General features: G+C 41.2%; 1 protein-coding gene across 5 annotated transcripts in view; it reads left to right on the forward strand.

The window, feature by feature from the left end:
• The window catches only part of rnf220a (ring finger protein 220a), a 177,174-nt gene that overhangs the window by 123,020 nt on the left and 30,403 nt on the right, over positions 1-23,751 (forward strand). For 2 of the 5 annotated variants that reach the window (XM_085806026.1, XM_085806024.1), the window contains exons 3-7: positions 5,740-5,869; positions 12,864-12,912; positions 17,366-17,461; positions 20,139-20,181; positions 22,712-22,836. In XM_085806026.1, the coding sequence (XP_085662152.1) occupies positions 5,740-5,869; positions 12,864-12,912; positions 17,366-17,461; positions 20,139-20,181; positions 22,712-22,836 (443 nt within the window). Of the gene's footprint in view, positions 1-5,739; positions 5,870-12,863; positions 12,913-17,365; positions 17,462-19,740; positions 19,977-20,138; positions 20,182-22,711; positions 22,837-23,751 lie in introns of those variants that run through there. The other 3 variants (XM_085806025.1, XM_085806027.1, XM_085806028.1) reach the window with 2 other exon arrangements.

The following is a 23,751-nucleotide window of genomic DNA, read 5'->3' on the forward strand; positions in this document are numbered from 1 at the left end:
TGTAATTCCATTTGGGAAATGTGTTTGTGTGTTTTCGCAAGTTGTGCATGTTGCCGTGTATGTGTGTGTGTGCACATGTGTCGCCCACAAACATACTGTATATGTGCCAGCTCATAAATCCGTGCCTGCTCTTTTCCAACTCTTATTGTTGTGTTTAAATGCAGTTTACATGCTCAGTGCTCATTAGCTGATTGTGTGTATACTTTACAAGTCTCATTCAATCCCTCTGCAGCGGATTTTTAAAGACAGGAAATTCTCCAGCTCATGGCAAGTCAAACATTTCTTGCGTCCTTAAAAAGAGAGCAAACATAAAGCAAAAACACAACAATTGTTCACTTTACAACCTGCACGTGACAGTTTTTTTTTGTTTGTTTGTTTTTTTTTGTGGCTTTTGGACCAGTCCAGCAGACAGCAGCCTCCTGCTTCCTGAACGGCAGGATGATAGGCAAGATAAAAGCAAAGGGATGACACGCAATACAGGTCATTAAATGGGATTTGGACCCACAGTGTTGTGAGTACAAGGTTTGCCTCTTAGCCCATTGAGCCATGAGGACACCCCAAATGGTTTTTTATCTCTGTCCCCATTGAGAGTGAGTATTGAGCTGACAATCCCTGTCCTCTCTGGAGGTGGCCTTTTACCTCAGCTCATTGTAGTCTGTGACTGGGAGCCTGCGCTATCTAGCATCTATTGATTCCCACTTCATCTGGACCAAAGCAACACAGGGAGAGGGGAAGAGAGACTGAGAGGCAGAGAGAGAGAGAGAGGAAGATGAAGGAAGCTTCAAGTGTTAAAACAGATTAAACTTTCTGAGGATGGACATAATCTGGTGAATTTTCATCAGCTCCAGCTATGATAATAATTCAGTCGATGCTGCACAAAGAAGGAAGGAAGAAAAATAAGAAGTGTGAACGACGAAAGGCCAAAGCAGAGGAAGTCAGGAAAGGAAAGAGAAAGTTATCCTGGGTTGTAAAGGAAGGGAAGAAAGAAGGAAAGATGAATGTAATGATGAGAGTAAGGGTGAAAGTGAAAACATTCCTAAAGGAAGAAAGATTCCTCCTCTTTCCTCTCCACTCTTCCGTATGATCTAGCTCTATCCTCCTCACCATCTGGTGTCTATAATTTCCTAAGTGTGTGTGTGTGTGTGTTTCTGCCTTTATTTAAAATGCATTGGCCTATAAAAGCCTCATCAAGAACTTACTTGATGTTAAATATAGCTCATATGTGGTTTCGTTTTTTAACTTTTAATAGAAATGGTAGGATAGTTAATTATGGGCTGGTTTTGGTTTAGTTTATATCAAGTCAAGCTTTATTTATAGAACACATTCAACCCAATTTTCTATTTACAGGCTGATGTTCAGGTCCATGTCAGAAGATGACTCATGACAATGATGGGTTTTCATCTTTTCATATCAGTGATGGTGTTTATAATAGTGCTTTCTTATCCAAAGAACAAAATCTGTTATAGGTATTTGTTAGAGATAAGTGACCCCAAACATTCAGGATAATAACACTCTACATTTTACTGTCTATTCCCATTTTGTGTATAATAATTCCCATGGTCATTTCCAAATGTGCACTAAAATAATTAAATACAAGGATTATTACAGTAAACAAGGTTAGATCAAAATTATGATTATTAAAAAAAAATGAAATGTTGTTTACATTACAATTAAATATATGTTTAGCTAAAATGCAAGTTACTGTAAGCACATAGATGAGTAAGTTCAGAGACATGATATAAGGCAATAGTCATAATAATAATTGTGCAGATTTAGAAAATAGAAGATGTGTGAAGATGTTACAAAGATATCAAGAGAAAAAAAATCATTTTCTGTGGCTCTTTAGTGCAACACCATCATCATAAATCATTCAGTCTGAATCACACACTCATATCAAAATGACGCCTAATATTAAAATAATTTTCCATTTGCCTGCTTCTTTTTGTGGCACTTACTCAGCTTGTCTTTTTTTTAGTTTATTCTAGGTTTTCTGCAGCTTTTCAAATAAACAATGTACAAGGGACTTGTTGCTGAACAATTTGCGATTCTCTTATAAATTCCCTCGACAAATCCACACAGCCACTGTACATCAGAGATGAGCGTTGATGGGATGGAGTTAGACCAGCAGAGCTGTACAGTACGTGTCAGCGCTCCAGAAGCTCTAAATAAATCAAAACTGAAGATGCAAAAAAAGTCAGAGGATATGCTTCCTGCCAGCTGGGTGACATATTGTTCTGTGACATGAACAAAAACCAGTGAGCACCATTAACTGGATCAAGTGACATGGATGAAAGGGAGGGAAGTTGGTGGCGACGAAGAGAGAGAAGGGTGGGTTAAATAAAGAGAGAGTGAGGGTCTGCAGAGAGAAGCAAATGGGTGAAATCAGGAGAAGTGGAGTTGGAGGAGGAGAAGTGGAGGAAGTGAGACAGAGAGAGAGACTGAGGTAGAAAGACAGATGGAGGGAGAGAGAAGCAAAAGAAAGTCAGAGAAAGAGAGATGAGACAATCCATCTTGGCACATTAGGGGGGGATCAGGCCGACACTCCATCATGGCTGTCAGAGAGATGCACACCTCCTCTGTCCTCTCCTCCACACGTGCATCCATCCATCCCTCGTTCGCTCCGCCAGCTGGCATTCACTGAGGGATCTCAGCACTAAAAAGTCCTGTCAGACCTATTTCCTTGTTATTGTCCAGCCCCCTCCTCACCTCCACCCTCCTCCCCCCACCTTCCCTGACTCCGGTGCCTTCCCTCTGCTCCCCGAGATTAAACGCACCCTTGTTGTGCCGCAGGGTGTGTGTGTGTGTGTGTGTTTGTGTGTGTGAGCTGTGAGGTCCAGAGCAGGACATGTTGGGTGTGTGTGTGTGTGTGTGTGTGTGTGGTGCCCCAACATTAATCATCTTTAAGGCGCTGACAAGCCCAGTGTGCGACATCACATCAACACCCCCTCCGTACACACATGCACACACCCTTCTCCCCCTCTCCTCCTCTTCCTCCTCTCCTCTCTCCTCCTTTTCTGAATTTATCTGTTGGACCACCTCTCCCCATCACTCACTTCCCTCAGGGAGCATTTGACAATGAGAGGGAAATATAGAGGGACAGAGGGAAGGAAAGAAGGATGAGAAAGAGTGACAGCAAAAAGGTGAGCAGGAACATGGAGAGATGAGAGAGGAAGAAAGGATATGAAATAAATGGGATGAGAGAAAAAAACAAAAACAAATTTAAAGCAAAGATGAAAAGTAAAAGTTTTGACACAAGACTTAATTTAGATGACTTTTGAATAAAGAGCATTTCAATATTCAAATTCTGAAGGACTTGATTTGGAGAAGCTACCCAGCTAAATACACAAATACATAGGCTACTAATAACTGGTTGACTGGTTTTCATGTGCAGCAGCTATCATCTATAAATACAGATACATGTTTTTAATTAATAATCAAATCAAGAATATGTATAATATTCTATTTTGTTTTTTGCACAAGTCAGTATAATGTGTATATGGACAGTATGGGCAGCTTGTTTGTGGTCCTTTTGTCAAATAGCTGAATTTAAAGCATTTTACTGAATACACCGTCCTTATACACGTCTCTGCTGTTGTTGATTGTTGCCATTCTTTTGTCACACCCATGCATTTACATTTCGCTGTCATCAATCTGTAGCCAGTACAAATAAAAGTCACACATTCATACAGAACATCTTACAATTCAAAAGAAAATCTCTGCACATCTAAGAGCAAAAAAAGTAAGTGTGCATTTACTTAAAAAATGTGATATTACAAAACCCTAAAAATAATCAAGCATAGACATGTTTGTATACATGCCTGTGTGTTTGTGTGTGTGTGTGTGTGTGTGTGTGTGTGTGTGTGTGTGTGTGTGTGTGTGTGTGTGTGCTTCCACGTCCTCCAGGTGTGTGTTTGCCTGCGGAATAGAAAGAGCCCCATCAGCTGCAGACAGGGATTGGATCTCTCTTTGTTTGCTGTGGCGGATGGTGACAGCTTCAGCATGACTCAAATTATCTTGTCAAAGCAATAAAGGGGAGAGGGAGGTGAGAGAGGGGTGGGGGGTGGGGGGGCAGAGAAAAAGAGATGGAGAAACAAGGAGAGAAGGAGAAATTTACCAAACGGGGGAGCAGTGGAGGAGACAATAAGGCAGAAGAAGAAGAGAGGGAGAGAGAGGAGATGTGGAGCATAAGGGGATAAGAAAGAAAGAAAGAAAGAAAGAAAGAAAGAAAGAAAGAAAGAAAGAAAGAAAGAAAGAAAGAAAGAAAGAAAGAAAGAAAGAAAGAAAGAAAGAAAGAAAGAAAGAAGAGATGGGAGGTAGATGAAAGAGGAGGAGAAAGAAATGAAACAAATAAATTGGTGGTAGGGTGCAGAAAATTAGAATTGGATGAGGCTGGAGAGAAAGCGAGTGTGAGAGGGATAGGTGTGGAAGACAAAAAAGAGGAGGTAGAGAAAGAGAGGCAGTGAGAGAGAGAGAGAGAGAGAGAGAGAGAGAGTAATCGATTACCTATTTTTCAAAGTCACTTAACGTGTCCAGTGCTGTGGGCTGTGTTAAGTAGCGGTGCAGGAGAAATGGGAGGCTGGTATGCGCACACACGCTCGGAGAAAGAGAGGGAGGGAGATGGGTGACGTGTGTGGCATTTTGTGTGTTTGTAGGTGTGTGTGTGTCCCCACTAGTTGTCTCTTGATGAGTCCTTTTGCAGGAAACTGTTCTGACAGACCAATATGTGAGCAAGGATACATGTCCCCAGAGGGCTGTGTGTGTGTGTGCATGTGTATGTATATGTGTGTGCGTATAAAATAGAGAAACACCAAAGACAAGACAAATAGGGAGTCCCCCCCTACCTGGTCCTCCTGTTGCCGTGGTGACAAGCAGTCTAAACAGGATATCCTGGCTGAGGTGGAGCCTATTGTCCTGGACCTAAAAAAGCCCATTTGATTGGCTAAATACAGGAAATTCAGGAAGTGTCCTCCAACATTAAGCTTTGAGACACTTTCAATGGATTTTATTTTTAGCCAACACACACTCAAAGATAAAGCAGTAAGACATACAGTACTATACACACGCTTACACACACACTCTCACACAGACACACACACACCAAGGGGCTGTTTTTCCTAAATGCAACACTTAACAATGTGCACACTGTCCCGCACATACACTTGGAGAAACACAATGACACACAGACACACACGTACAGGTGGGCCCCACCCTGTGCCCTGCTGATCAAGGACAATGAAGTGAGGTAGTGTTGGCAGACTCTATACAGCATTATCTCATCTGGCTGACGATTCTTTAAATCTGCTTTGACCTGGGACAAACATTACACAATGGAGACTGTACACCACTCTATTCCCCTTTGTGTGTGTGTGTGTGTGTGTGTGTGTGTGTGTGTGTGTACAGAATTGTACTGCAGAAGCACTTAATGTGTGTCACATTTCAAGCCTTCGTGCTTGCAAGATTACAAAGTGAAATTAAAGTGAGTCTCCTTAATGCTGAACCTTTGACCTCATATTTCTTTTTTTATTTTAAACTAAAAATAAATGTTCCTCTACCAAAAAGCTGTGTGAAGCATGGAAATAAAAAGCACAAACACATTTGTTTTGTTATTTTGTTATAAGTATGTTGAAGCCTCTGTGTGGGAGATATCAATCTGAGGCTCAAAAAAAATAAAATAAGAAAAGCTTTTAGTGTGTCTGCTTCTTGTTTGTCCTGATGTCTCCTTCTTTGTCTCGTCTCCAGGTAAAAAGAAGATGTCCCTGTATGACAGCCAGGCTCCAGTCTGTCCCATCTGCCAGGTGCTGCTCAGGCCCGGAGAGCTGCAGGAACACATGGAGACAGAGATAGAGAGGCTAGCTAGCATATGCTTCAGGTAGGCCTTGAACACATCTCCTGCTTTTGCATTCACGCTCAAAAACGATATATAGTCACAACAAGCAACAAGCTAACCTGATAAAACATGCAAGTAGTCCTAAGGTGGTTAGATGACATCTAGCTTGTTTTTCACACTAAGATAAACACAACCTTGCATCCTTTTGCACAGAGAAAACAAATGAATATCAGTTCCATCCTATTTTCTGAAAGTCAATCATTAATATTAATCCCATGTCAGGTTATTTCAACATATATCATCTTTAATTTGTTTGACTCAAGTGACATTATCAGGAAAGGTAAACAGGACTTTCATAAAGGTTCATATTTTTCAGCTGAACCGTGAAGGCTGAGCTTTAACTTGGCTTTTTTATGTCGGGCTCACTGACCCGTATTCTTTCTAAGGAGAGATTTTTGTGCCATAAATCTGCATAAAAGGCAGAGGCATGCCATGAATGCAGCGCTAAGTGTTTCCTACAGGGATTCGGATTCAAACCTGTGACCCGAGTTCACTGCCTGCCCCCCCTTCTTCTCCTGGTGGCAGTTGCACGAGCTGTTTTACGGTGGATAAATCAACTCCAAGCCCTTTTAACGATGGGACACAACCATTAGGATCCATATTTCACCTTGACCACACGTCTGGCTGTGTGTGTGTTTGTGTACATATGTGTGTGGCCTGCGTGTGGGTGTGTTGGTGCGTGACCCGGTGTCCACCTAAGCGGCCCAGCTTTATGATAGTCCCCATTAACCTGGAGGGATAGGGCAACAGATAGCGTCACCCCACGTGGAAATCACACATCATTTACCCCCGTTTACACTGAACGTACCCCTCCTCCTGTCTGTGCACCAGTCCTCTGTATTTCCACCTTCTATACCTCCCGTCCTGCCTTCTTCTATTCTCTCCATCTTCTCCTTTTGTCTCTCATCCTCCCCCTTATCTGTCATATTTTCTTTCCTTCTTCCTGTTTTTAACACCCTCGCTCTTGTCATTTCCTCCTCTTCACTCCTCTCCGTGATTCTTTCCCTTCTCGTTTGCGCAGTCTTCTTCTAAACCCTATCCTGTCTCATCATCGCTACCTGACTCAACTTTGTTATTTAATCAGCTGCACAACACTGACCGGGAATAAACCTATTGTCCTCAGAGTGGAATGGGTCAACATGTGTAATTACACTTGGCTTTGGGAGGAGGAAAGGATGTATGTAGAGACAGGTAGACACTAGGGAGGGAGGGGGCTGATGTTAATAATGGGACCCTGAACTCCACCATCCAAAAGAATCATGAGAAAAGGATGGATGAATGGATCAAAACATGTTGACAGAGAAGCAAATCCAGGGAACTAAATCAGATGAAGAAAGAAAGTGAAAACAAAACTTATAACAGAAAATTCTCATCATAAATCCCAGTGTATGGCCCTGGAATAGAATAGAATAGAATAGAATAGAATAGAATAGAATAGAATAGAATAGAATAGAATAGAATATATAGAATAGAATTGAATTGAATTGAATTGAATTGAATTGAATTGAATTGAAAGAGCAGCATAAGGATTAGATATCCATCATCAGGTGTATGTGCTTTAAGCATTAAAGGGATAGTTCAACATTTTGGCAAATTAGCCCATTGCCATAATCCCTATAGTCATAGCAGTAGGTTCGTTACCTTTGTCAGTGCAAGCTATTTTTAGAATGGAGGAGCAGAGCCGTGTGCTCAGAGCTACGCTATGGAGGCTAATGGGATTTCTTGGTTTCCCTCATCAAACTCATCAAATACACAATCCAACAACTCCAAAACGCTCTGGTGGACAAGTTGTGACCTGCACATTCACCACGCTATGAGATAATAACAGAACGTTACGAGACTGAGTTGTCACAGAGACTGCTTGCTGAAAAGCTGTCCCTGAAGGCAACACGCATCAGCAGTTTTGCATGAATTTACCTCGGCTCAGTCTCGTAATGTTACATTTTTATCTCATTGCGTGTTGAATGTGCAGGTCACAACTTGTCCACCAGAACGTTTTGGAGTTGTTGGATTGTGTATTTGATGAGTTTGATGAGGGAAACCAAGAAATCCCGCATGAGCCTCCGCAGTAGCTCACGGCTCTGCTCCGCTGTTCTAAAAATAGCTTACACCGACAATTAAAGGTAACGAACCTACTGCTATGACTATAGGGATTATGGCAATGGGCCAATTTGCCAAAATGTTGAACTATCCCTTTAATAAAGGTTAGTGATCTTCCTTTCCCTCCATAAGCCTGGGGAAGCTCCAAACCCCATATACTGTACATGCTCACATACACACACATGGACACACAGGCGGTTATTTAAGGAAACAGCGTCATCCCCGGGTGAGATGGGATGGCGGCCAAAGTCACGGCTGGCTGACTTAGCTCCTCGCCATTAACCCATCCAACACACACACACACACACACACACACACCACCACCACCAGGAGGAAAACAGAGCAGAAGACAGGAGACAAACATGAGGGATACACAATTTTTAAGACATTTTCAGAGACATTTTACTTGTGTTTGTGTATGTTGCATGAGGACGCGCAGGAGATGAAATGAAGGTAGAGGGTGTGTGTGCGGAAAAAGCGGGCTCGTTCTTTATATCACACATGCATGGTCTCTCTCCCTCTCCCGCTCCCTGGCACTCTGCATGGTAGCAGCCATCATTGAAAGTGACAGTGGGAATTTGGTCCAATTTGTAGTAAATCTGCCTTTAATGACGACCAGCACTTGCTGAATGAAAGAGCTGTGGGTATGGAGACGAAGGTGCGTGTTTGAGCATCCTGGTGTGAGAGATGTGTGTCCGCCTGCTCTCCTCTGTAGATATCTGTCCTTCTGTGGGTTTGTTTGTCTTCTATTTCTTCTCCTCTCTTTTTCCACACTGTCCACCCTGCATGTGTGTGTAATGTATGTGTGTGTGTTTGATTACAACCGCCAACCTGTCCTCTCTTGTGACTGTGAGCTCCGTCGCTTGTTCATGGGCCACAGCTTCTCACGTATGGACATGGAAATCACACGCGCACACATTGGAGTTGAGCAAATGGAAATCTATCATGCCCTGTACATGTCAGGTGGCTCAGGGGGGCAAAGTAATCTACATACCCCATCACCCCTCCTCTTCATATCCCCACTTCTCTTCTTCCTCCTCCTCCTCCTCCATAATCAATTTGCCTCCACTAGAGGAGCCCCCACCTCTCTAGCAGACAACACAAAAAGGCAAAAAGCAATCAGCATCTTGAGGTTAGCACTATCCCTGCATTCCTCCTCCTATCTATTCCACCCAACTGCCACTGACAAAAGACTCTCTCCCTCTCTCTCTCTCTCTTTCTCTCTCTCTCTCTCCCTCTCCCCTTCTCTCCTTCTCTCCTTCTCTCTCTCTCTGGTGGGAGGAGTGGAGGACTGTGTTAGCTGTCAGTCAATCCTGGCCCATTTCTACTTGTGTAGGACTGATGCAGATTTAATCAGGTTTGGGGAGGATGGACACTTCCGCTGAATGGTTTTGCTTCCAAACTACTGCTCAACCCAATGCAAACTAATACTGCGCTGAATTCTAACACAGGAGTCTGGTTCAGATAAAACTACATTACTTAGACTTAGATACTTTATTGACATTGTCATAATAACACAGATATATCGAGATATCGTTTAGAGCAGCTTAATACTGATTTATTCATATTACTGATATAATCATGGAGATTTGGAGCTTGTTTTGGGTTATTTTTACATGATCTTTTACAATAATAATAATTTGAATAGTGATCATTTCTGTAATCTTGACTTAATTAATTTTGACTTCACTTAATATACTAGAATTCAAAGTTTAATTGGTATAACATCATTCTGCCTCCAAACTCCAAAGCTGGCTATACTGCTGCTGCTGCTGCTACAGTTTATTAATTCATACCACGTATAATCTTAATCTTTATGTACAATGCTGTTGGTCTGTAAAGTTAACTTCATTTACATCACAGTTTAGTGTCCACTATTACATTTGTAATATGTGTAATTACACAATTTTTATGTCGTCCATCACCCTCATGATTCATTATAGGTTAATGACTCTAGCAAGTTCTTATCTCTGATCTGTCAACACAACCACTGTACTTTTGACCCACCTTCTGATCCCTTTACAGCCTTTACAGTGCGACTACTTCCTGTTTATGATCTCACAGGTTCTGGCCCCTCCCTTTGGGTGAACCAGTTCAGAGCAGGTCCTGTCTGAAGCACGGGGACAATGTGCTGTGAGATTTGTCTGAAGCAACAACATGCACCTCACCTGTCTGTCTCCCCGCGTTCACATGCACACCTCATTACCACAACACATTTTAAACCGCTCCGTGTCCCGTCTTTCATTCCTCCCTTCCTTCCTTTTTTCCTCCTGTCTGTCTGTGTGTTTGTTTCACTTTGTTGTGCTGCTCATTTCCACTCTCTTCTCCTTTTCTTTGAAATGGCAGGCAGCTGGAATTTCCAGCCCCATAACCCTCGCCATCAAAAATTCATAGAACCGGGCAAACAGACGTGTGAAGCTGTGAGAAGAGGCGGCGGTGACACACACCGACTCTCCCATCTCTCCCTCTCTTTTTTTCTCTCTCTCGTTTTTCCGTCTTCTTTCATCTTTCCCTCACTCGATCTCTTTCTTCATGTTGCCCGCTCTCTCTCCCTCACCCCATCTCTCTCTCTCTCTCTCTCTCTCTCTCTCTCACCTCACATTTCATCTCCCTCTACCTCTTTTCTTTCCCCCCCTTTTCACTCTCCTTTCATCTCTCTATCACCCCCTCTGTCATTGTGGCAATTTTCTCCCATCGTGGCAGGCATGCGACTGCTGTCCTCTCTCGCTCTCTCTCTTCCTCTCCCTCCCTCTCCCTCCTTCTCTTGTCACTGTTTGACACCGTCAACAAGCAGGTAGAGGTGGCTGTTATTGTTGATGCCTAGTCTGCAGAGGTTCCAGGTAATGAATAAAAGGGAGATAGAGGGAGAAGGAGAGAGAGATGACAGAGACAGAGATAGAAAAGGGGTAAAGAGAGGTGTGTGTGTGTGTGTGTGTGTGTGTAGGGTGGGTTCTGTTGGCAGATTCCCCTGCATTACACGGCAGCTTGACTGTGTCACCCATGTTTATTCTCTTTGTTGGTTGAGGTGAGGCCCGCTGTTCAGCTTTCACACACACACTCATAAACACACTCAAGACGTGGGCACACACACGTACAGACGCTCATGCACATTCACCGATACACACAGAGCTCGGCAACAGTGATGACACATTTCCACAGACAAGTTCACCAGGAAGGAACAAAGGCTTTTTAATGCAGACAAACACATGCATGTACTAATTCATATCAATGAATTCAGCTCAGAGGAAAAAAAGCATCAGTCACATCAGTGCAACAATAAAAACTGACAGCAAATGGTAATATGGATAACAAGGAACAATTCAGTTTACTGAAGTCCTAAGGCCTACTCTTAATTTGTAAAGTTTTGGTTAAAAGCTGCGTGCAAGATGCATTTAAATAATGTTTCTATTTAGTCATGCTACCTTTCATTTAGCTGCTTATTCGAAAAATAAACCTCCTTATCATATAAAGCTGTAAACCCTTAACTGTGGTGGGTTATAGCTTTCACAGAGGCTTGGTTTTTAGACTAACTGTAAAAATGTCATCAACTACCTTTCCAAAACAGCATTATTTTGGGCTATTTTATTAATTTTTCCTTCATCCACCTACGCAGCCAGTAGTTGTTGTGGATGCTAACTTCTCATTACAGCTTCCTCTCAACACAGCTCATTCTTGCTCATTTTGGAGAATTTATATTAATCAAATCCCATTGGTAATTACACCTAGCCCACATATTCCATTTCATGTGGAAATACATCCCATTTAGGAACAAAAGACAGTCTATCTTCCATTTCAACTGGCCATTAAAGGGGTACTCAAGCAATTTAAATTTAATATCGCACCTCCATCAAGTTAAAGGACAAAAGACAGATTACCAAAACAATAGTTAAAAAGCTTTGAATCTTTGGCCATGACATCCTGAAATTATATTATAATCATATACTGTATGTCAAGCTCCCAAAGCACTTGAGCCTACATTTACAAGAAGGACCTGCAGTACACTGTATATCACAGAACGTGTACCCCCCCCCCCCCCCCCCCCCCCCAACAAACACATACACACATCTCATCATCTATTCCTTCCTAACTCTGTGCAGCTATGCATTATATGACACTGCTCTTATATTTCTCACTGGTCTTGCTCCTCTGCTTTTTTGTGCACCACTTTGTAAATTCTTCTCTCAGATAAGTGACATATAAATAAGGCTTCTTATTCTTATTATCCACCCATCCATCCATTGAAAAAGGAAATCCCCTGTCTGCCAAGGCATGCTGTCAGATTAGAGGTCACGCTCAATTCAGTTGCAGGCACCATTCTTTCAATGGTCTGTCTGTCTGTCTGTCTGTCTGTCTGTCTGTCTGTCTGTCTGTCTGTCTGTCTGTCTGTCTGTCTGTCTGTCTGTCTGTCTGTCTGTCTGTCTGTGTGTGTCCAAGGAGGTCTGGAGTGCTAACAGGGTCTCAAAGCAAACATGACAACCCTGTCTCGCTTTGTCAACGTCAAGTCTGTCGCAACACTCGAGGAGGCTCAGAGAAATGTATCTCTGTGTTTGAGTGAAAGTCAGTGAAAGAGGGAAAGAGAGAGTGGAAGGAAGCAGGAGGGGAGAAAAAAGACAGGGGAGAGAGAACTGAAAGGACAACATATCAATTGAGAAAGAGAGCAAGTAAATGAAAAGAATAAGCCAGTAAAACATGACATACAGTAACATGAGCAGAAATAGGCTGATCAATACATGATGATTTTTAATCATTTGTTTCCAATCTAAGCTGCACAAAGATGGATGGAGAGAATGTGAATCCATGGGTCAACAAAAACCTACAACAAGTGTAAGATTGTGTAACCTAACCTCACTGTATTCTCTGTTTTTCTATCCTGCAGTAAGAACCAGTCCCCCAAGGAGGGAATCACCACTCCAGGAACCCCCAAGGTGAGAGCCACCTCATTTTCTCATTAAGCATTTATTCACAGGAAACAGATAATATGATATTGTGTATAATCTGTTTGTTTCAGTGGAAATCAGCAACATCCCAGTATCATGGTATACATGAAAACCATTTGAATAGTGTGAATAAAAAAAAAGAAAAGAAAGGTTTTAAATAACTGAATGCAAAATGAATTGCATTCCTGTGTCCATCTCTCAGAGCTGTTACTGACGCTCTGACACTGACTCTCTGTTCCTCTCTGCTGCACTAAGGGTACATCATCTGTACTGTAGGCCTCTGTCTTATATCTCTCTCTTTCTCACACACACACACACAAAAGTACCAGTCTCCTGTGATCCAACAGGCAGCCGGGCCAAGAGGCACTGTACTGTGATTGTTCCAATTAGAGAGACAAAGAGAGAGACGCAGACAGACAGAGAGGGAAGAAGAAAAAGAGAAGAAAAGAGATAGAGAGACAGATAACGTCAAACTGTAGGAAGACTCGGATTCATGATTCCATCAAGTAGCATTCCCTTATAGTCTCTGCCTCCACTAACTCATCTGAGCACATCACCAGCTGTCAGGCGGAGACCTCTTTTTAAGAGGGAAAGAAGACCTTTCCACGTCTTAAACATGTTCGCTATAGTGTCTTTAATGGAAAAGTCCAAGTCATAAAGCAAGAGGACTATGAATACACTGCACCTATGGGTAAAGGAGATAAAATAAAGCAATGAGACAGAGAGGAAATAACAAGATGGTAACAATAGAGGGAAGAGGTAGAGGGTGTTTTATGCTTGTCCTGTTGGACATTATACCAGACTATATAGTCCCAAAACAAGATTTTTGATGGTATATAGTGTTACAGTTTCAGTATAGAGACTCCATCTGATATTTATTTGCATTACTCTGCTTTATAATAAATACCTGTGTCAACCCTCAATCGATCAGCTGCTTCATCATTTTGTTTTTTTGTTTTTTTTTATTTCTAACTTAAAACCACGTGCCAACTAGATCAAAGTCCATATAACGTGAACATGAATGCCACATGAGAGTTGTAGCATAATTCAGGGGGTTTCCATTCTCATTCCCACACACCTTTGGGTGCTGACCCAGGCTTAGAGCAGTGCTCACGGCCCTGTGGGTGGGCAGGTACTTGAGAAAGGCAGGCAGAGCGAGGGCTGAGGGGTGAGCGCTGGCCTTCCTCTCCGACCGTGACTGCGCATCTCACAAGCGTTGTTTAGTATTCAGCGCCAGGGTATGGAGAATGGAGAGGGCCAGTCTGAAGCACATGGGGCCCCGTTGTTGTCGTCTCCTCCCCGGAACGCACCACCCAACCCCGTTAGGCTGGAGATTAACCCCAACGCACCTCCTTATGGGGGTGTTAGGGCCACTTGCTAAGCTAAGGTGATTGGGTCAGAGGAGAAACATGTGACATCTGTAGGGCCACACACCCTCTGACACACTGAGTACAAAAGAAGTACAAAGAAATGATTTTCAATATGTACAGGAATGAGGGTGTTTGACAACCACAAGGTGCTTATTGTTATTTATTTGGGTATTTACCCACTTAGTTTCTTTGTTGCTCTGTTGGTGTTACCTTCAGTTTGTCTTTGTATATGTCTCATGACTGTATTAGAGAGATAAAGATTAGTGATAATATGTTAGAATAAATCTATATATGTATATACTTATATATTAGAGAGATCAAAATTTGTGATAATATATTAGAATAAATCCAGCTAGATAAACTTATAAATTAACTTATTGTATAGATTATAATGACAAGAAAGCTTGAAAGCTAATTTATGAATAAGGCGTGGGAGTAAATAAGTTTTACTTATTCCCACTCCTTTTCGGATATGAACAAAAAAACAACAACAAATAATCTTTATTTTCAATTATTTTATTTTTGTTCATGTGTTGTCTTGCAATGTATTTATTTGTTATGTCTGTCCATTACTGTATTATGTTTTATTTCTTTTAACATGTCCGAAATGAACTTTAATTAACTAACTAACTAACTAACTGACACACACGTCCCTGTTGGATCCTACACCGTTTCACTTCCACATGGAGAGATTTAGACACACATACACTCCTTTTTCTCCTCCCTTCTTTATGTGTTCACTATTGATCTGCAGTCGCACAACTCAGATTTATAAATGTTCACATTTTTATATATATATATAATACAAATTCACAAAACACACTTTGTTTTACCATCTTTACAGTTGGACATGGAGATAAAAGCTCTGCACAACGAGGTGTAAAATCACTGATTCGCCCATGATCTACCTTTAAATGTAACCTTTTTGTAGCCAGTCTTTTTGCATATTGCTTTAATTGGTTGGTTTAAAAGACCAAAAAATTCAATGGAATCTTCATTTATAATGTAGAGTACTGTTAAATGTCATATTCTAATGATAAAACTTAAACATATTCCCAGACGCCCCCAGGTAAATGATTCCTGACCTTTTTAAACCTGGGTAAAAGAGGAAAGAAGATCACACACACACACACACACACACACACACACACACACACACACACACACACACACACACACAGACAGAGGCATAAAAGCACCATGCATAATGTCCAATTTACTGTGGCAGCACTGGAGGTTGGTCATTTCTCACATATTATTATTAGATTACTGCTGTCGAGCACTTAAGCCTCTGCTCTGCCCCTTTCCACTTGATTAATAGGAGACGACTGTAAATACAAATATTTCATAGCTGCCTTGTAAAAAAAATACAGCAGCTAAGGCACACATGAAAACACAAGTACACACACACTCAAACCACTGTGTCAGGACTAAGCCTTGTAAAAAAAAAGTGAGATTGCCTCTCATTTCTGCTCCTGTTCTCTTTTTTATCTGCTTGATTCTTGTTCACTTGAGGAATTCCCTGGATTGTCTTTGTCACAGAGTGGGTTAGACGCTGGGATTGTTTATGTGTTTGTGTGTCCATGAGAGAGAGAGAGTGTGTGTGTGTGGTGTGTGTGTCAAAGCGAGACAGATTTATGGACAAGCAGTGTCCTGTAATGTCAGACAGTTACTCTCCTCCTTTTCAGATGTTTACCCTTCCTCCTCCTCTTTTTTTCAATCTCTCGCTCTTCCCTAACTCCTCTTAATGTCCCATAAACATTAACTCTAATCAGTGGAAGGGATTTTATAGACAAAGTCAGGCGGGTTACAGTCATCATCAATGACGTGTCGCTCTCAGCATCTGTGGCAATAATAGTCCAAGGGTAAAGATTCCCCATTCCTCTTTTTTTTTTTTTCCATGTAAGAGATCTGGATCTGTTCATCCCAGAAATTTAATTAATTTCCTTTTTGATACTGTTCATTTGATAAATACACAGGGTAAAAAAAAAATTTGTCTGATAAGATGGTCAGTGTAACACATTTGGTGTAAGGAATCAACTTGCATGATGTCATCAAACGGAGGTGCCACATACTGCTTTCATGGGAACAAGAATGTAAATACAAATTTAAAAAAACCATTAAAAAAAATATTTTTCAGCTTCTTGCAAATCAGGAGCAATAGGTTTAAGATCTTGGGTCAGTACTCAGATCAGCCAGGTTCACAGGTACAATTAAGTACAGCAACTGGAATCAGAACACAATTTTACCATTTATGTTCTAGTTTAAAGGTGTACAGAAATGGCCGTTTGTCCTGTTTGTCGTGCCGAGTTGTCACGAGCTGCAACACGAGTTTACCCGAGTAAGGAAAACTAATTTTATTGGTCGTTATCGAACGGGCGGGATATTCAAAGCTTGGGGCGAGTCCGAGCTCCGTGTGTGTGTGCGTGTCTCAGACGTTTGAATGACGGATTACGGATCCAATATCAGTGGCTGATGAATCGTGTACAGGCTGACGTATAATCCGTGCGCCTGCATTATCCAATGCGGGGAAAAAAATACACACTTTCATCCCGGATTTACTCAAAAATAGAAATTTGCACAAAGTTTGGCCTACATCGTCTGATAGATGAGTTATTACACTAATTTTATGACCCAGAGTGGGCTTAAATTCAATTTTCTTTTCTGTACACCTTTAAATTAACTTAAACTTCTTGTGCCACATCATTGAAATTTCAGCAGCCAGCAAACAAATGTTTTTTTTCCCTCACAACATTTAGGTCTGTGTCCTTGGACCATTGGGTTCACTGTAGTAACATAAAAAGCCCGGGGACCTTATGCCATCTTAAATCATTCAAATGACGATAATGATATTGTGAGGGGTAACAAGCAGTGAACAGTGAAATGATATCTGTTTTCCTCAGATCTAAATTTCTTTGGAAACAGCATTACTCTTACCATGTCCATGTTTATTGATTGTTCCCATGCAGCAACTGTCATGTGAGGACAGGTGCAGGTGTAATCATAATATAACAAGATCGTCTGCATATAGAATACATTTTATTTATGTCTCTCTCTCTCTCTCTCTTTAGTCGATGCTGTTGTCGGTGCACATCAAGCGTGAGGGAGAGTCTCCCGTGGTCTCGCCTCTGTCCTCTGAAGACGCGCACCACTCCGACAGATACCAGGTCACCTCACGGACACACACACACACACACACACACACAGTAGTTTTTCTTTATGTGAAATGTATTGTATTACATAAGGTCAAGGGACAGTATATATATATTTAAATATATATACAGCCAGTCAGCTTCATGTTATGACAATGTACCATTAATATTTGAATAATAATACCTAACGAGGTAAACCTTCACTTATGGTCATGGATGACCAGAAGATCAACAGTCAATTATTACATTTTATTGAATGCACACATCCTGTATTAATACATGTAGTCAATTGTAATTGATTGGCCATAATGTATGGTATTACAGTATCTATTATGGTAATGATAAATATAAACATGGAAATCTCATCTAGCTCTGTAGCAGACCTAAATGAATACTTCAGGTTTGGGCAGTATGCAGGTACATTGTGGTAACAGGAACTAAAGTCATTATTACCTGATATGGTTTTGATTATTTTACTCTTGAGAAAAATAACTTAATTGGACAAAACACCAATATGTCCTCTCTAAGGCTCTAATATACTACTTTTATTTGGGTGTAATGTGAAAGTAAACCAAAAATTACAAGTTCTCAGTGTGGCCTTTTTTCTGGCTGTATTATCATCATAGCAAATCACGAGACCAGAGATCCATGAAGTATTGAATCAACCTGTGAATTTCCCTAATTATGACAAATGTGTGGCAGGGGATGGTGGTAGATTTTGGTTTTTCCGCTCTTTCAGCAGTTAAGTTGACCGCCAGGCCATTCCTCCTTAAATCTCAGCTGTCTTTAAAGCCCTCCCTGACTGCTTTTATCTCTTGTATTCATCAAAGTTTGTTCGGGAAATTCTTCTGGCCATGATGTATCTCTGGGTTAAGTGGGTTTCCCCCCTCACACCATAAAATAAGAACTATTAAGTCCATGCAGACGTTACATCCATACGTTCAGGATGACACAGCTCATAAAGACCTTATAGCGATAAAGTAGATTTTCTCATTAAGTGAAACTGCTGAAATCACCTTATATTATACAAATGATTAAGTCAATGGTGACTCTTTTTACCACCCTGAAAATGAAGCATAATGGCAGACTTTGCCACCTCCTCTCTGCCTGTTCAGCCTGTCTCGGTGCTCTTCTCCTCTCTACCTCTTCCCATCTTCTAAAAACCTGACCTATCTGCAGCCATTCAGTGAGTGTATCATAATGATACGGTAGTAGTGGCGATGCATGGCAAGTGGGCCTATAACTCAAGTGCTGGTAGGGAGGGGAGAGGAGGGAAGCAGTGAAGAGATGAATGGAGGGCCAGAACAGGAGGAAGAGGCCTGGTGGCTTGACGGCTCTCACTGATGGACGATGGGCCGACAGTGAGAGGACTGAACTGCTGCCTGCTCACTGTTGCTGTGTCAAAGAGAGGGCATCCATAACTGCAGCTGGGGATGCTTTAGTCAGCACATATAGCTAAAGACATGCTGGCCTCTGGGTTTGACTCCCTGTAGGTCTGAGGCATACATTCTGCAAGAGAAATCTGACCCCACATAATTTATTTAATCATTTTAATGTTACAACCATTCCTTTTAATGATGCAAGGAATTTACCCCCAAACTACACTAGTCTGTCTGTATGATAATATCCAGTGCTGTATGGTATTATTGTAATATTTTATCCTCTACATTCATTTGACAGCTGCATTTCCTAGCTTAGCCTAGTACTTTATTTTTATTTATTTATTTATTTATTACTTTTTTTTGACAGTTAATGCACATTGTGTTTATAATACTGCTCATAAATATGTGCTTTAACATGATGTCAGCATTTTGAATGCAGCAGTATTTTTAAACTTCATCAGAATAGACTGCCTCCTCCACCACATACAGTATTAATACAACTTGTTTGGTCAGAAACAGCTACAAAACATAATAACACCTAATCTAAGGCAAAGACTAAAAATGTGCAGAAACCACACTTTAAGTGTAAAAAGTGTACACAAAAATACCAAATAATAAAGCTTTGTAACATATTTGTATAATTGTTAATAATAAAGGATTTATTATTGGTATTCTATTTTTCTATTTGTATTTTAATTCCCCCTTTTGTATTGGTTTATTTGAAACCACAGTCGTTGAAGTAGGAGGATAAAACAACAGTAGTAGTGGTAGTACAGTATGTTCCCTGTGTGGTGTGGCAAGTCCTAAAAGTCACTCCTGAAAAAGAAAGCGGTTAATAAAACCCGCTGCCTCCCCCCAGCGGCCGACCTCCGGAACAACATGTGACGTTGCCCCACTTCCGCCACTAGCGCGTCACATGATCAAAACAAGCCAACATGGCGTCGGCTGTGAGTAGTTTTTGCCGATACGGGCGCCACTTTCAATCCTTTTCAATCCGTATGAAAAATTAGGCACAAGCTTTAGTTTGCAGTGATGTATAGTATCTGGACACGAGGCCGGGTCAAACTGAGCGGCGAGTTTTTGCCGCTGTAGAAGGAGCTGTGGCTGAAAGCCGGCATGTCATGGAGGAGCTCGAAAACAAGAGAGAAGTAGGTTGAACTGTTTACAGTGCCCCTGCCCCACTACACCAGGCTTTAGCATCCGAAGCAATCTCATTCTGAAAAGTTATATTTGTCCTTGTAAACATTTAATAATGCTTCTCTGGTGTCTAACGTACATATCCCTCGTCTTCTTTCCTTTTCCTCTTGCAGACGTTTTTACGAGTTCGGGCAAACAGGCAAACAAGATTGAATGGTATGTATACATAGCTTCTCATCTTCAGAGTGACACTTAATGTTGCTTTTTAATTTACATTAGACAGCAACACATCATTTCATTTCATGTATACGTCTATAAGAGTTTATTATTGTGTTTATAAGAGTTTATTATTGTTGAGTTATTGAATTTCTGGGGAGATATTAGTACATAGCCTAGCTGAATGAAAAAAAGATAAAGTGCAATAGTTTGGAAAATAAATCAATAATAAATAAAGACTTTTACCATAATGAGGCATACATCATAGTAGCATTTTCATCAGTGTAAACTAATAATGAATGATCGTCATAACCACCATTAATGGTTATATCACTGGTGTCAACACTCAGGAGAGTAACTCAGTCTATCATACTTTAGGCTACCATTTGTTTAGTTGGTTCCAGAAAGTGTGTGTGTGTGATGCTTATCACCATCCTCCACTAATCTCACTCATGACACCTGTGGCCCAGGCTGCAGGGTTGTTTCTGTTAGCCAGTCTGAATGATAACCCAGTTATTAGAGGTGATAACAAGTAAAGGAATATTTACATGTATAGTCTGGTTGTTTATTCTGATCCAAGACCTTATGAACTCTGTGTCGCGTGTTTTGTACTAACTTATCCCACAGTAGTCTGTCATGTATGACCAGTATATTTTAGGTAACTGAAGCAGCTATTTATTGCTATTGCTAGCTGGCCAACACAAGCAAACAGCTGTCTACTGTCAAATCTTACCATGTTGCAATAGAGAACCAGAAGTGATAAAAAAAAAAAATAGAGGTTAAACAAATATTGTGAATCTAATATGATAATATTATCTGAATATATTGTGAATACAATGCTAATGCTAATATGATGAATAAGCATATTTGACAGAGACTGGTGGTCATTGGAGCCCTGCCTTCAAACACTCCAGTTTATCACTCATGGCTTCTCAATGAGCCAGGGTTTAAGTTTCAGCAGGCTTGTATTTTGCGTTCTCACTCACTGTCATGTATTACTGAGACACTATGTCCAGAATACTCTCCCAAAACCTCAGCTCTCTTTGCACATGTCTTTGGTGGTGATCTTCCTAGGTAGTTCCTCCAGCATAAGACTCTGTCTGGACACTGCAAAAACTCAAAATCTTTCCAAGAATATTTGTCCTTTTTCTTGTCAAAATGTCTAATTTCTAGTCAAAACTAATCTGTTTCCACTGAACATAAGACTCATCACCTAAAAATTAACTTGTTTTTAGATCATTTTCACTTGTTTCAAACAAATATTCACTAGATATAATAATAATAATAATAATAATAATAATAATAATAATAATAATAATAATAATAATAATAATAATAATTTAAGAATAATAATTTTTATGTGATGTTTCTTATTTTAAGTATAATGAGATTTGTTTTGACTAGAAATAAAACAAATATTTCTGGTAAGATATTTGAGTTTTTGCAGTGGAGTCTGACCACTTTTACCATAAAGAGTGAAAGTCGAGAATTGTCTTTCCTCTTGGTGCTTTCATGAGCTTCAGACCACAGTGTAGAATTTCGAACATGACCTTCTGGTTGAACCAAGATCAGTTAAAGCTCCATGATATTTAACACTCATGTCAGTTTACAGTGTTGTCTTGGTTCGGCCTCGATGTAACACACGGATGACTTGTTTTAGTCAGAGCCTATGAAAGTCGCTGAAGAAGACTTGGTTTAAACTTGGCTCCCTCCCTTACTCCCTCTGTCCTCCCTCATGTGGAACCAGGAGTCATAGTGGTGTGAGGTATAACGGTTGAGGGAGGGCAGAGATCCCTGCCGGACCTAATTAGCGGCCCTTTCCCTTTTTGTATTTAACAACGCTCCCCTCGATTAGCGTCAGGGGAGATTTGGCGAGGGGGGAGGAGGAGGAGGAGGAGGAGGAAGAGGCCGTTTTCTCATTTTAACCCTCCCAGCCTCGCTCCTCTCCACCCCCCCACCCCCCCCCCCTAATGGTGTATTGCCTTATGTCCTCCTCCTCTCTCCCTGTCCCTCGCCACAGTCCCTCCTGGCCTCCTCTGCTTTCCCAGCCAGCTAAAAATTAATGTCCCCATGCACCATTTGCAGTTAAGAAAAAACGACAGAGACTCGGGGCGCGATGACGGCTGTTCTGCTCTGTTAAATTTCTAATTAAATGTGTATGTGAGTGTGAGTGTGTGTGTGGTTGGGGGGGGGCTGAGACAAGAGGGAGGCAGAGGGAAAGAGGAGGAAACGGAGGGAGAGGGGGGGTGCCAGAAGACGATTGAGACCGTCACATGGCAGCCCTTGTCATTTCCCAACACATTTCAGGAGGAGCCAAGTTTAGCCAGCTCAGCCTCTCTCACATGCTCTCAGGCTTTTACATGCAATCAAGGAACACATCCATCTGTTGTGAATATCCTTCAAGACTTTGTGCCTCGAAACTAGTAATATTGTCGAGTCAGGAAACCTCAAATATTCATCATCTGTTGAAAACTAACTTGATATTTAAAGTTGCATCTGTCTTTCTTTCTTTTTGAATCCCCATTCCCAGCCCGTATAGGCAAGATGAAGAGGAGGAAGCCAGAGGAGGGGGGCCAGGTATGTCCGCTGTGCAGCGCCCCACTGGCTGGGAGCGAGGAGGAGATGAGTAGACATGTGGAACAATGCCTGATCCAGGTAGTACAATCCGGGCCGAGAACCCTCGCCTACCGCCGGTCGGGACAGCCCTGTCAACTCTTCCTTTTCCTGTAGATGCTGACCACTCACCTCTTTACCTCCTGTAGACACTGTCCAGTCACCTCTGTAGTGTAGCCACAGAACCGACCCGTAGCAACAGCAGCGATCCATCTAGACACTGACCAACTCGCGACTCTGTAAATGGCGGTACTGCATTCACATCGTATGGGAATAACTATCTGAACAACTGGAACGCAGCATATTCAAATACATTAACACATTATCATCACTACATGTTTCATTGTCATTTGAGGTTTTAGATTTAGGTTAGATTTTAGTAAGTCGTTACACTCAAGTTTTATCTTTTTTTTAGAATCAGTTTTGCTGGTATAATTCAACAAACTTGTTTTGAACAAACGAGAAATTAAACTTACAAATAGTTTTTCTTTTCCCAGACACACATTCAGTGAGTGATTGACTAAATTTAATTAAATAATTTAATGGAATTCAGTCCAAGGCCTAAAAGTGAAGATCATGATCTTTTAAACCTACATTTGTCGACTTTACACACACATTTGTTCACTCTTACATTCAACATTACAACAGCTCACCTCCTCAAAGTGAAATGAAAATAAGATGTTCAGATCTGCGGTTTATCCCATATGACATGTCTGCATCAGATCCATTGGCATGTTGCTCCAGTGTGAGCAAAACAATCACATGTGTAGTTTCTGTAGTTTGGGGCCAATCAGGTTTTCTTTTCAGTAGATGTAGCCCAAACACAAAAATATCCTTCCCTGTCTTTTTGATTTTTTTTCTTTTTTTTTAATCATCCAGCAGTGACAGCCTCTCCTGTTGCTGCAGGGCACCTCTTGTCCTGAAGAGACACCTTCTGTCTTTAGGGTAGACCAATGA

Source organism: Trachurus japonicus, chromosome 17 (genome assembly GCF_045865225.1).
Source record: "Trachurus japonicus isolate A0001 chromosome 17, Traja_1.0".
Taxonomy (NCBI): Eukaryota; Metazoa; Chordata; class Actinopteri; order Carangiformes; family Carangidae; genus Trachurus; species Trachurus japonicus.